This window comes from Phalacrocorax aristotelis, chromosome 2 (assembly GCF_949628215.1).
Source record: "Phalacrocorax aristotelis chromosome 2, bGulAri2.1, whole genome shotgun sequence".
In the NCBI taxonomy this organism is placed as follows: domain Eukaryota; kingdom Metazoa; phylum Chordata; class Aves; order Suliformes; family Phalacrocoracidae; genus Phalacrocorax; species Phalacrocorax aristotelis.
In genome coordinates, this window is record NC_134277.1 from 33,586,887 (window position 1) to 33,599,551 (window position 12,665).

General features: G+C 36.9%; 1 protein-coding gene across 6 annotated transcripts in view; it reads right to left on the reverse strand.

Moving 5' to 3' along the window:
• SNX13 (sorting nexin 13) overlaps positions 1-12,665 on the reverse strand; it is a 71,027-nt gene that overhangs the window by 17,575 nt on the left and 40,787 nt on the right. For all 6 annotated transcript variants that reach the window (XM_075082975.1, XM_075082972.1, XM_075082969.1 and 3 more), the window contains 5 exons: positions 11,708-11,901; positions 9,989-10,093; positions 8,256-8,388; positions 7,467-7,504; positions 1,502-1,571 (listed from right to left, as the gene is read on the reverse strand). In XM_075082975.1, coding sequence (XP_074939076.1) covers positions 1,502-1,571; positions 7,467-7,504; positions 8,256-8,388; positions 9,989-10,093; positions 11,708-11,901 — 540 coding nt within the window. The remainder of the gene's footprint in view (positions 1-1,501; positions 1,572-7,466; positions 7,505-8,255; positions 8,389-9,988; positions 10,094-11,707; positions 11,902-12,665) is intronic.

Genomic DNA, 12,665 nt, shown 5'->3' on the forward strand with positions numbered 1-12,665 from the left:
CTGAACCAAGAGAAGAGCAGGTAGTCAGGATGCTGCCAAGAAAGTGCCCAGAGAATGGATCTGGGAAACCCTGGCTGAGCAAGCTCTATCCTCCAAGTCAGGTTGACCACTTTGCCACGCAGCCACCATATCACATCTCAGGGCGCTATGAAGTTACACCTTTAGGAATGCCACTTCAGGACATGAATGGCAGAAAAAGAAAGGATTTGTCCCCATCACCCCTTATCTCATCGCCTCTTAATCAGCATTTGTTTTTCCAATACAGGACAAGTCGCATCCTCAAAGATTATGGAGGTCTTCTATACGCCCCACAAGCATAATAAAGGGAGAGTGGAAAGGAGCCTGCACACAGATGCAAGATGCATGCACCGCCTGTAGCATCCAGAAAGCAGAGACTTGTATTTCTTGTTCAAACACGAGGTGAAGAGAAAGGAGACGTCCAGTTTAATCCTATCTTACAGGACAAACCTGTATATATCCCCTGGCACAGCTGGAGTATTACAGATTCAGAGAGTCAAGCTGACAGTTATCAATACACGCTGCCATCAAAATTATAAATTTAACATAATTTGGGTGGCTCTAAGTTTACCTTTTTTCTTAGATCAAAACAATGAAACTTCAAAGTTTAATTCAGGAAAAAAAAAGTATCACATGCTGTTTTAAGAAAAGCGATTTTGCTTTATTTAACTGTTACATGATTTTCCCCCGTCTCTGAGGACTGACTACATGAGACTTGGATTCCACCATGCTCTCGCACTTGGCTGGAGTAAGAGAGTTTAAAACGCCAAGTAGTTGAATTCTTGCTCACAGTTCATAAGTCTGCTACATAAATGCATAGATTTAAGAGTCTATTGCGTAGTAAAATCTACCAGAATATTCAGTGTCTCAAGATTCATTTACAATTTAATTACCCAGTGCAATCTCATCTAACTAGAATATTTGCAAATAGTATCTGAGAAGTTTGTTATTTACTCTCATGTAATAAACATTTTAATTTAATACTAGGCAATTTTTTTTTCAAGATATAACAAAAGAGATAACAAAAAATGCCACCACTGTAAAGACTGAAGTCACTAACTTCAATTAAACTAAGTCAATGAGGACACACAAAGAGGAGGGCAAAATATAGTAACAGAAATCAACAGTCAAGAATTAGAATCGTGTGCCTAGAGAAAAAGAGATGGCTTTTACAATTTGTTCTTTAAATAATTGCTAAAATAAATGCTACTCATTATTAAGCTTAATGAATGATTCTCCAGATACAGGAAAAATACCACCATAAAAAAAAAATTAAATCACATTTTGAGTACAGATAGTCTACAACCTACAGCATCAATACTGTAAGGATTTATATTACAAGGACTTCATGGGAAATATGAAATCAAATGTTTTATGAAGTTAAAAAAATGAAAGGCTTAGGATTTCAAGGGCCTGTAATATTAAAAAACTAAAAATAAATAGTGGAAAACAAGTCAGCAGCCATCATAACGGATTCACTTACCGGTATCTGAGATGTATGCATGGAGTTGAACTGTCTCATCAGAAGGGACATTTGAAAGGTCATCTAAGGACTGCAGGGTGCAGGGAGAGATGGAAAAAGGAATAAACAGGCAAGAGAATAAGATCAGAGATCTTACAACATCTACTTTGAGAGATGCTTTTTGATTAATCTATTTCATTTTCAAACTTTCAGTTCACTACACTAATGGAATAGCTTAATGCACTGTAACAATGCAAATAAGTGTTTGTGTTACCTGGTTACTAAAGCCTTTCTTTTACAGAGTGTAGGGCCCTTCATTTCCCCTACCAGTTTCACAGTTTTGTGATAACTCTAACATATTTGTCACTTTCATTTGACATCTCAACTCTAACAGAAGTACAACTACAAATAGCCTTATACCGAGCATTAAAAAAACCACCAAAGAATTGTGGAATCACAGAATCACAGAACCATAGAATCGTTCAGGTTGGAAAAGACCTGTAAGATCATTGAGTCCACTTGTAAACCTAACACTGCCAAGTCCACCACTACGCCATGTCCTAAAGCACCACATCTACATCTCTTAAATACCTCCATGGATGGTGACTCCACCGCTTTCCCAGGGCAGCCTGTTCCAATGCTCGATAATCCTTTCAGTGAAGAAATTTTTCCTCATACACATTCTAAACCCCCCCTGGTGCAACTTGAGGCCTTTTGCTTTTGTTCTATCACTTGTTACTTGGGAAGACAGACCAACAGCCACCTCGCTACAACCTCTTTTCAGATAGTTGTAGAGAGGGATAAGGTCTCCCCGAGCCTCCTTTTCTCCAGGCTAAACACCCCCAGTTTCCTCAGCCATTCCTCGTAAGACTTGTGCTCTAAACCCCTCACCAGCTTCATTGCTGCTCTTTGGACACGCCTCAATGTCTTTCTCGTAGTGAGGGGCCCAAAACTGAACACGGTATTTGACCTGCGGCCTCACCAGTGCTGAGTACAGGGGCATGATCACTGCCCTAGTCCTGCTGGCCACATTATTTCTGATACAAGGCAGGATACTATCAGTCTTCTTGCTCACCTGGGCACACTCAATTTAAGCCAGCTGTCAACCAGCACCCCCAGGTCCTTTTCCATCAGGCAGCTTTCCAGCCACTCTTCCCCAACCCCATGTAACACTACAGGCTTGTTGTGACCCAAGTGCAGGACACTGCACTTAGCTTTGTTGACCCTCATACAATTGGCCTAGGCCTATCAATCCAGCCTGTCCAGATACCTCTGCAGAGCCTTCCTTGCCTCAAGCAGATCAACACTCCCACACAACTTGGTGTCATCTGCAAACTTACTGAGGGTGCACTCGATCCCCTCATCCAGATCACTGAAAAAGATATAAAACAGAACTGGCCCCAACACTGAGCCCTGGGAACACCACTTGTGATCTGTTGCCAACTGGATTTAACTCCATCCACCACCACTCTCTGGGCTCAGCCATCCAGTCACTTTTTTACCCAGTGAAGAATACACCCATCCAAGCCATGAGCAGCCAGTTTCTCCAGGATAATGCTGTGGGAAAAGGTGTCAAAGGCTTTACTAAAGTCCAGGTAAACAACATCCACAGCCTTTCCCGCATCTACTAGGCATAATTATCACCTTGTCTTAGAAGGAGATCAGGTTAGTCAAGCAGGACCTGCCTTTCCTAAACCCATGCTGACTGGGCCTTATCACCAGGTTATCCTACATGTGCCACGTGATGGCATTCAAGATGATCTGCTCCGTAACCTTCCCCAGGACCGATGTCAGGCTGACAGGTCTATAGTTCCCCAGATCCTCCTTCCAACCCTCCTTGTAGATGTTTGTCACAAATGCTGTATAACAGACCTTTCGGTTTTATCTTTAAACCATTCTGTTTTCTTTCAACTGACTTAAAGCCCTACACAAAAGTTACAGTGCAGTAAAAGTGAATAATTTCTCTGCTGTATGTAAAAAACAGTAAACACTTGTCTCAGAAATGTCTCCCCTCGTAAAAAATGAACAGGTACATCCTCAGCTAGCTAACGCCCTATCTCCCTATTCAGTAATTACTGGGATCAAAAGAAGCCTAATGGGTCTTTCAGAGGAGCTTTGCTATTATTTAGAATTAATACATCTGACTACTAAGATTTAACATAATAAAGCTCTGCAAGATTGTTGGGTGAAAAACTTGGATATGCAACTGAAGGAAATGAAGGATGAGCCACTACATGTGTGATCCTAATCTTAAATTACCAGGTTGTTGTTTTTTTTTTTTAAAAAAAGGAGGTACTTAAGTAGAATTCACAGGCACTGGGATCCCAGCTACTTTATATATTTTACCCCAAAATTCTAAAGTTCTTCAGATATACAAATTCAGAATGAATAAGCAGCTATCAGCTATCTTTTATAATTTAATCAAGCTAGTTAAATAGTGAGTGGTCTCAAAAAGTTACCTAAAATGGGGCCTACTGGGTAGCACTGCCACACCTGTGTCAAGCTCAGTATATACATCAATCAAGTTTCTACACTCTTCTGTTCCTTAAACATAAACCAATCTTACATGATTACAATGAAAACATAGGTTGGACCTGAAAACATGCATTATTTAAAGACTCTGCTCTTGCCTCTTCTTCATCTGAATCTATCTACCTATCATCTCCATGATATCTCTACATAATACTCCACTTCCTTCTCAAGCTCTGTAGAGAGAATGACTCTTCTCTGCTTCAAGCACTTCAATCACTCTCTGCTTAAATATCCACCATGGAAGGTGAGGGGAATAACATTTCTGTTATAAATTCTAGATATTGAATAAATGGCACTGTTAAAAAGGTCTGACCACACTACCTATGCTTTAACATGTACTGTGGTAAGAATTCTCCTAAATATCTTATGACACAGATTGTAGACTTAGAGTACAGAAGTCCCAGTTCAAAAAAAGGTAGAAGAAAGAGGAGCCCATTTCAGAAATCTGTTTTGCCACTGCACGCTATAGTGCTAAGATGTTATAGCAACTACAGTTTGTAGATGTCTGTTCAATGGTAGGACAGATAAATTTATGCAAAAATATTTTGAGAGCAGGTATCATATTTACCTCAAGAATTCCCAAATCTGTAAGTTACTTTACCAAAATACTCTCCAACATCCAGTATCACCATAAGCAGGCTGTTCCTATCATCTTCATTAGACACTTGCTTTTGGTCATTGTTGGATATAGAGCTAGACTTACTCTGACCTAGTCCATTCCTCAGCAATAACCCTGTAAGGCATGCTCTACACTGCCGTGTCAAAATTTAAGAGCAGACTATCACCTGACACTGATGAACAGCAGGAATTTGTGGACGCTTGGTTAAGTGCTTGATATTCTGAGCGCTCTAGGATTTGAGTATCAGTAAGATGGAAGGGATGTTATTAAAGATTACAAGTAAGAGTCAACTGCTCTAATATTTTGTTTGCTGTGAAATACTTACATTTAGCTACTATTATATTTTTAATAAAGGCATCATTATTTCTTATTTTCCTGCCTCCCTTCATTGCCACCCTAACAGTTCAGTTTTCTTTCTAACAACCGAATGGGTTTCAAACTGACATATACTAACAACTGCCAGAAGTTTAACCCAGCATTTCTGCTCCCATTCAAGGTCTTGCATATGTAACACCTGTCCACCTCCTTTTATTTACTCCATACAAAAGCAATATGTAAAGCTCACATTTGCCGATTTCATCTAAGTGGATCCATAGAGTCTACCAATATTCTACAATGGTTTTATACTCCAAAATACGTCCTAGTGGCAGAAATTAAGATATTTGTAAAATAGCTGTTCCTCAAAAGTGGTTTGAGACTCACTGTAAGAATGTATTATAGTATTTTTCGGAAGAGAAAGTATAAACTGCAGGCAATGTATTTTATCACAGAAACTTTAGGAAACAACTGCTGTGGCAAAGCACTATACAGCAACAATTAACCCAAGTAAGAGAAATGATTGAAACTTGAACAGGTAACACAACAGACAGTTTGGATTTAATACGACCCAATATCTTTGACGTTAACTTGTGTTCCTGTGAATATATGTAATTAAAAAGCAAAAATATCACACTACAACCCAATCTTATTTAATGCATTATCATTAGCTAGAAGTACAGAAATTCCTTGACCTTTGAAGTAACCTTTCCAAGGTCTATTTTTCTTCAGAGAACTGACTAACACAAGGGAGCTAAACTATGTATACAGAAATTTACTCTTGACATGGAATTCAGCCAGGAAAAACTAATCTACCAGCATTCAAACACCTGTGAAAGCACTGAAAACCCTGAAAAATATGGACTCAGAAAGCAAAAGTTCTTCTGCATGAACAGAGATTTATCACAGATTTCTGCTAGAATGTTCTTCACTCTTTGAAAGAACATTAAACATGGTATTCTGCAAATACACTTTTCACAACAACAAAAATCAAGACTTTGAAATTTCCCATGAAAACATCTATTTGTATTGCAACAAGGCTTGATAAAGGCTTTAAGACTTTCTAGCTAGGTTTGGAAAGGCCACATGAAACTAAGCAGCAGATAACCACGAGCTAGATGAGTCATTGCAATGGCATATACCCATCTATAAAATGACTTTGATATGTCAGAACATTCTTAGAAAAAAGTACTTAAGAGACATTTGAAAGATCTTTTTAAGAGATTAGTCAATTGAAAGAACCTCTTGTGAAATGCTACCAGAGTTGTACATAAATTTATAAAAAAAATATGGCTAAGTTAAGTTTTCCTTCTGTATCTAACAGGATTTTGGGTAAACTGCATTAGCTAATCACCTCCCCCTTTCTTTGTATTTCAAAATGTAAACATGAGGAAAATGATGGGAAAAAATTTCCAGCTTAAAAACAAAAACACACAAACTACCTCCACACAGAAACACATTTATGTTAAATGTATTCCTTTACAAAATAAACTCTGTTCCTCTGAGTGCAAGCATGATCTAACCAATGCTCTGGAACTCCTAAGGAGCTACAGCATCTTCCAAGAATGAATTAGAATGGCCTATGAATCACATAAACCAGGAAATTGCATGCAGATTGCAAACCTTTCTAAAAGATTTGGAAAAATACTCTCATATGCACAATTGAATCTTGCGTATCTTGTGGCTCGGCTACATACAGTCTGAAGAAACAAGTAAGAGGGAGGGGAGGAAATACATAAATTTTTTTATTATTCTTTTCTTTTTAAATAACGTATTTGATTTTTCCATTTAAAACATTTTAAACCTAGCAAGATCTAGGAGGGACAGATTATTTGGAAAAAGTCTGGTAGAAGTATACAGTTCTCTTCATATATATGCACCCACTAGTACATGCAGAAGCATAATTGAAATATTCAGGTAGATTCATGTATCAAAGAAAGCGTTCTGACAAACTGACCCAGTCAAGAATTGCTTAAAAAAATACCAAAAATTGAACACGAAATTGATTAGATTAGAAAACAAAGATTCATATTTTGCGTAGATAAACTCCAGATACTTTTGTTTTCAAATCAAGTCCTAACTAAAACAAAAAATCAACCTATGAAAATAGAGTTAAATGCCTCATTTACAGTCTATTTGAATGCAATCCTGTGAGATTTCAGTTTCAGAGGATTTGTTTTCACCTATTATTACCTAACTCCAAAATTATGTCTATTTAAAAAAAACCAAACAAACAGGGATTAAGAAAGTATGCTTTGCATAAATTAACTACAGATTACTGCCGTTTCCGTGAGAAACAATGCAAAGTTTCATTACAACAGGAAAGTACACAAGGGACAGTTTTATCTTACAGATTAACTGATACCGTGTGCATTCTTGATTCAAGAACTGTTTCAGAAATTAAACGGCAGTGAACTAAAACCTCTAATGTACATAATTTAAACTATTTTCTAACACTTTCCCTACCATTGGGGAGAAAATATTATAATAATTAAGAAAAAAAACCAACCAAGCACTTACCAGATTTATGCTGCCAGTAGGAGACCCATTAAAAGATTCTGGGAGCAGTGAGGAAGGGGAAAGAAAAAAAAACATGTCAGAAGATTTTCTCTAGTGTAGGGCCACACACGAGAAATAAAAATGCCACAACAAACCATTACGGAAAATAATAGACAACTATGGCATTGGGCAAAATGTTGTGCCCAACATATAAGTACTTCAAGTTTCCAATAAAGACACCCTGAAGGAAAATGTATTTAAGTTTCTACAGCTATAGATATGAAATAAATATTCCAGAAAACACTCCCTTTAAGACTATCTCACCACATGAAATTGTTTCATTAATGAGTAGGTTTAATAGTTAAACAATTTCCATTATATTTTTACTTCAGTTAATGAGAAGAATGGTTTTAATTGCTTTAAAAAGCCACACCTCCTATGTACTTCCAATTTCTATTTCCAGATTAAGACTATAGTTATGTATTGAAACAACCCAACATGTTGAATAACCTCAAATATTTTTGAATAAAAAATGAGAATGAGTCACACAGTTTAACAACACACTTATTACCAAGTTTTGACAAAAAAGGCACACAAGTATTAGTAAAGTTACTATGGGAAAAAACTATTTTACTCCCACTGCAATTAAAAAAAAAGCACAAGGAGGAAACATTCATTTAAAAATTCATTTAAAAATCAGAGACAGTACAGGAACTTTTTGGTTTCTCAAAAACAGTCGGATAAATTTCTTATTTTCATTTCAAAGCAGAAAAAAGAATGGTCCCAGGAAATCCCCCTTATAGAGCTCACCTCCTTCACCATCATCTGATCCTCTGAAACTAGGATCCTTCAGCATATCCAGCTCAGCTAACATACGCACATACAACACATTCTGTTTGAATGAAGGGTAGAATCTTTCATCGCGCAGCATCAATTCGTATACCTTTGAATATATTTGAAATATTTGTATATATTTTAAATAAAAACACCAACCTTAGAAATACTTACTATATTTTTTAATTAATCAGACAAGTTTTCATAAACTCTACTTGACCAACATGTATCTTTGAATTCTATTATATGTTTCTGGGTTTCCTTTAAAACCCTAATGTGCATTTGTGAAATTTCAATTCAGATTTACTCTTAACAGAGAGGTTCTGAGAACTAATTTTGCTAGAAGTATAATACAGCTCAGAAGATACCTTCCTAACTAGTGAGACATACACATATAGGAAGGGAAGTAGCATGTTAACCATAAATGATTCCTTCCTCTCCTGTTAACCCTTCCAATTGGACTATAAACATATTTGGTCTTCACCCATTTCACAACAGGTTCTCTCTGAGTCCTTCTTTGTTGATAAACTGTTTGCAGGTCTACATTTACACCTAGCAGGAGAGGCAAGAACAGGGAAAGGAAGGGAGGGAAGACACTGCATACTACTATCCTGAAAATTTCCAGTTGATCCAATACAGCATAACCCTACCTCACACAGATTTAACCACACCACCTCAAAAACATATCTATTTAGCCTGTACAGTGACAGTATATATAGATACACAGATGTATCTATATGTAGTGGGAATTAATTCATAATGTTTGGATATTGATGTCAACCCTAGAATATTTTTAATGATGATTTTTTTTTATTATTCATGGAGCACTTTGTGCAAGTGCTATCACCTGGCAAGAACGTAAAAAAAAACCATCATGCACATCTGAGGAAGTAAATTTATTTTGTAACAGATGAGAAATTTGAGCTCTTCTGCAGAAATCACATGCAAGGCCCTTGTAATGTACTTTGGGTAATCCAGACTTCACAAGGTGTTTTGATTAGTCTTAAATGTGGGCCTTTATTATTACAATAAAGTGATTCTAAGTTCTACAGATCATATCACTAATTTTTAGCACAAATGAGAACATTCAGTTAATGACCTAAAATAAAAACCTCTCAGACTGGGTATATAATTTACTGACAGAATATTAATCATTCACTTTTTTAAATATACATTAGACTTGAGCGATTAAGTCTACATATGCAGGTAGTAAAAAGACTTCTATCCTCAGTACTTGGTGTTTCTGACTGCTACACTGGGCAGGCTTGTAGAAACAGAACTTCTGTTAACAGAAAATTAACTTCTGGAGAGAGATATAGAACTTAATTCCATTATATGCTTATATCCACCTTTGAAAAGGAGAGCTAAAACCAGACCAAAATTGTACTATTTAGTTATTCTATACAGGCACTTTTCTTAAATTGGTGCATTACCACAAATAATAATCCCATAATTCTAAATTGTGCTTCTTAATTAGTTTCATATAGGACACCTACTCTTTCTGTCTATTGCTTTGAAAAGCATGGGCTACATCTGGCTAAGCAGAAGTTGGCAATTTAGATTATGATTTTTATGGAATGGGAAAGTGATAAAACAGGTTTTAGGTTTCAGGTATTTGAGTTCTTTCTGCCTTTTTCGATGGCTGACATGACGTTTAGTACTCCATGGCATTAACAGTTCTTATGAAATACAGGATGAATACAGTATACCTTTCTCTGAATATCATCAAAGATTTCAGGTGTTGGATCCTCATGGTTCAGTGTTTCTGCCAGTTTTGCTACTAAGTTGTCATCAATATTAACTCTCGGAGATGCCTGTCATAGAGATCTAAATCAACTTTTACAGCATAAAAGTAAGAAAGCGTCTATTTTCACAAATAAAATCCAATACAATATGGCAATTCTAAGTAAACTACATTTTTTCTTGATAAGTATCTCTAGAACTGCCTATAGCACAGAGTCAGACCCTCTCTTCCTCCTAAATAGAAGTTCAGAGTTTTGATACGAACTCAGAATTTTCACAATTTAATACTAAGAATCACCTCAAAAAACAATTTGTGCACATTATTCTAAATCAATATCTAAACCAGATTTACTCAGTCTTAAAAACAGATTTTATTGATTTATGAATAGAAATATCTAGATTCAGAAATTACAAAAAAAGCCAGTAAGAAAGTAAATGGGTGAAATCCTGAAGCATCTGAGGAAAGACTAACAGTTTGTCCACTCTGCCAGTTTCTGGAGAGACTACCAGCAGCTGTAATCATTGTAGCTTTTTATGCAGACTCTATTACAGCTACCATGATATGAACCGTATCAGCCATCAGATTCCCAGTCATCCCTTGGTATGATACATTTCAAATCACCACCCAACAAGCATTCTTTTAGATGGGCCCAAGTTCACACACTTTCCCCATTTTCTGTAACAGAGGCAGGGAGCCAGCACTAAACCTGACCCAACATAGCTCACTTGACAGCACAGCTGAGAGGCTGAGTTCATCGGCTTTAGAATAGCTCTGGTGTTAGGTGGCTTCTGACTTGAAACTGGTGAGCATTCAGTCAGCTCAAAAAGCCATCAGAGCAAGCTCTGCACAGTCCACCATGCCAACAGACTATTCAGGTGAAAAACCCATCAAGAGCACACTCTGCACAGACCACCATGTCGACAGACTATTGAGGTGAAAAACCAAAGTGAAAGAAATGATGCAGAAAGAGAAGCATTACAAGATATTTGAGGGGTCATTTGTTGAGGAAAGCATTTGAGTGAGTTGAGAGGTGATTTTATGCATACACAAATTGAGAACAAAGATGCTTTGTTAACACAAGTTGACAAGTGTTTTCTTTCACAGAAGACTCCGTTATTACAAGACTACGGGAAGCATTCAAGCTTAGCCTATTGAAAGATACCCGACGGTGATATTTGAGCAATTTATATAGACATTTGTAGTGAGGCACAGGAAGTTATTCCATTTCAAAACCCAATCCTAATCCAAGTTTGTACAAATATGGGGTTGCTTTTTTTAAAAAAAAAATAAATTTCTTCTTAAGGGGGGGAAAGGGCAGGGTAAAAGGAAGGGAAAAGGGGAAAAGACAGAATACACAAAGGGACAGAATTTCTTCTTCTGTCTTCCCATTTTCTCTGATTACTCTGCTCTAGAAAGTCAGCTTCTGAGGAACATGTTCAGCACATTTGGCAGCACAGTCAGTGCCAGTATGAGCCTTCTGAAATGGAGAGGGGAAAAAGAAGTGGAAGACATTTTCTTACTGCCTGACATAAGGAGAGAAGATACAGAAATAATAGCTTAAATGTCAACCTGTAAACAATTTGTGCTACATCACATCCATTTCATATTAACGTAGCTGTAACTACCAAAGAAGCATCTGTACAAAGAATAAGTTCCAAACAATGCAGAAATAAGTTATTCCTACCTTTTCTGATAAATATTGCTCATAAACTCCAAATGCAGCTGCTCTTAATAGACCCTTGGTTTGATTAGTTTGATGCTTTCCATCTTTCTGCCTGCTTTGAAGTACCTCCAGCTGCTGCTGTGCTGTAACCCTGTATCCTTCCACTGTCATCCAGAAAAACAGATGTGCTTGGCCACCAGTCTGCTGCATGTAATCTACACAAAACAGCCACCACACAACCATAGTTATTGTTGTGCATCTTAGAATGAGAATTCTCTATGATGTTAACTACATGCAGAACTCCAGGATCTCGTTATACATCTGGAATACTTGTCATCTAGAGTCAAAAAATAAAAAGTACTACATACATATTGGTGATAATCAATAAACAAAATTGGGAGCAAAGTCTAAGAACTAAGCACTGAATCCTAAAATGCACATGTAAAAGTTAATCCATCATTATCGCGTGGACATAACAAGCTTGTACAGCATGATACAAGTTGAGAGGAAGTTCAAACTAGAAGTCTAACAAATCAGGTGCTTCTACTGCAATAAAAGGACTATCACCACTGACAAAACTGACTGATATTCTTTGTGATGACCATCAGCAGCCCAATTAATTCACAGAAGAGTGTCAAGCATAAGAAAGTATTAAAAATCAATTACACTTTACTCCATCTATCAGCTTCTTGATTATACAATAAACCTAAAATAGTACATAAATTACTGCTGTATTTTAGTTCCTCAGAGACAACCTTGAGTAGTCTTAAAATCCTCTAAACTTCAATCTAACATCTACATTCATTAGCTTCAGTGAGACCAACAAAAGTAAGACTAGTGATTGTGATAAGTTTCAGAGTCATTCCAATAATAAACTTCTATGCCATTCTTGCCATGGTTCTGTTCTAAACAGAACGAACTTGTCAGTAACAGACTAAGAAACATTGCAAGATCAGTCTTACAGAGAGATCACTATTGA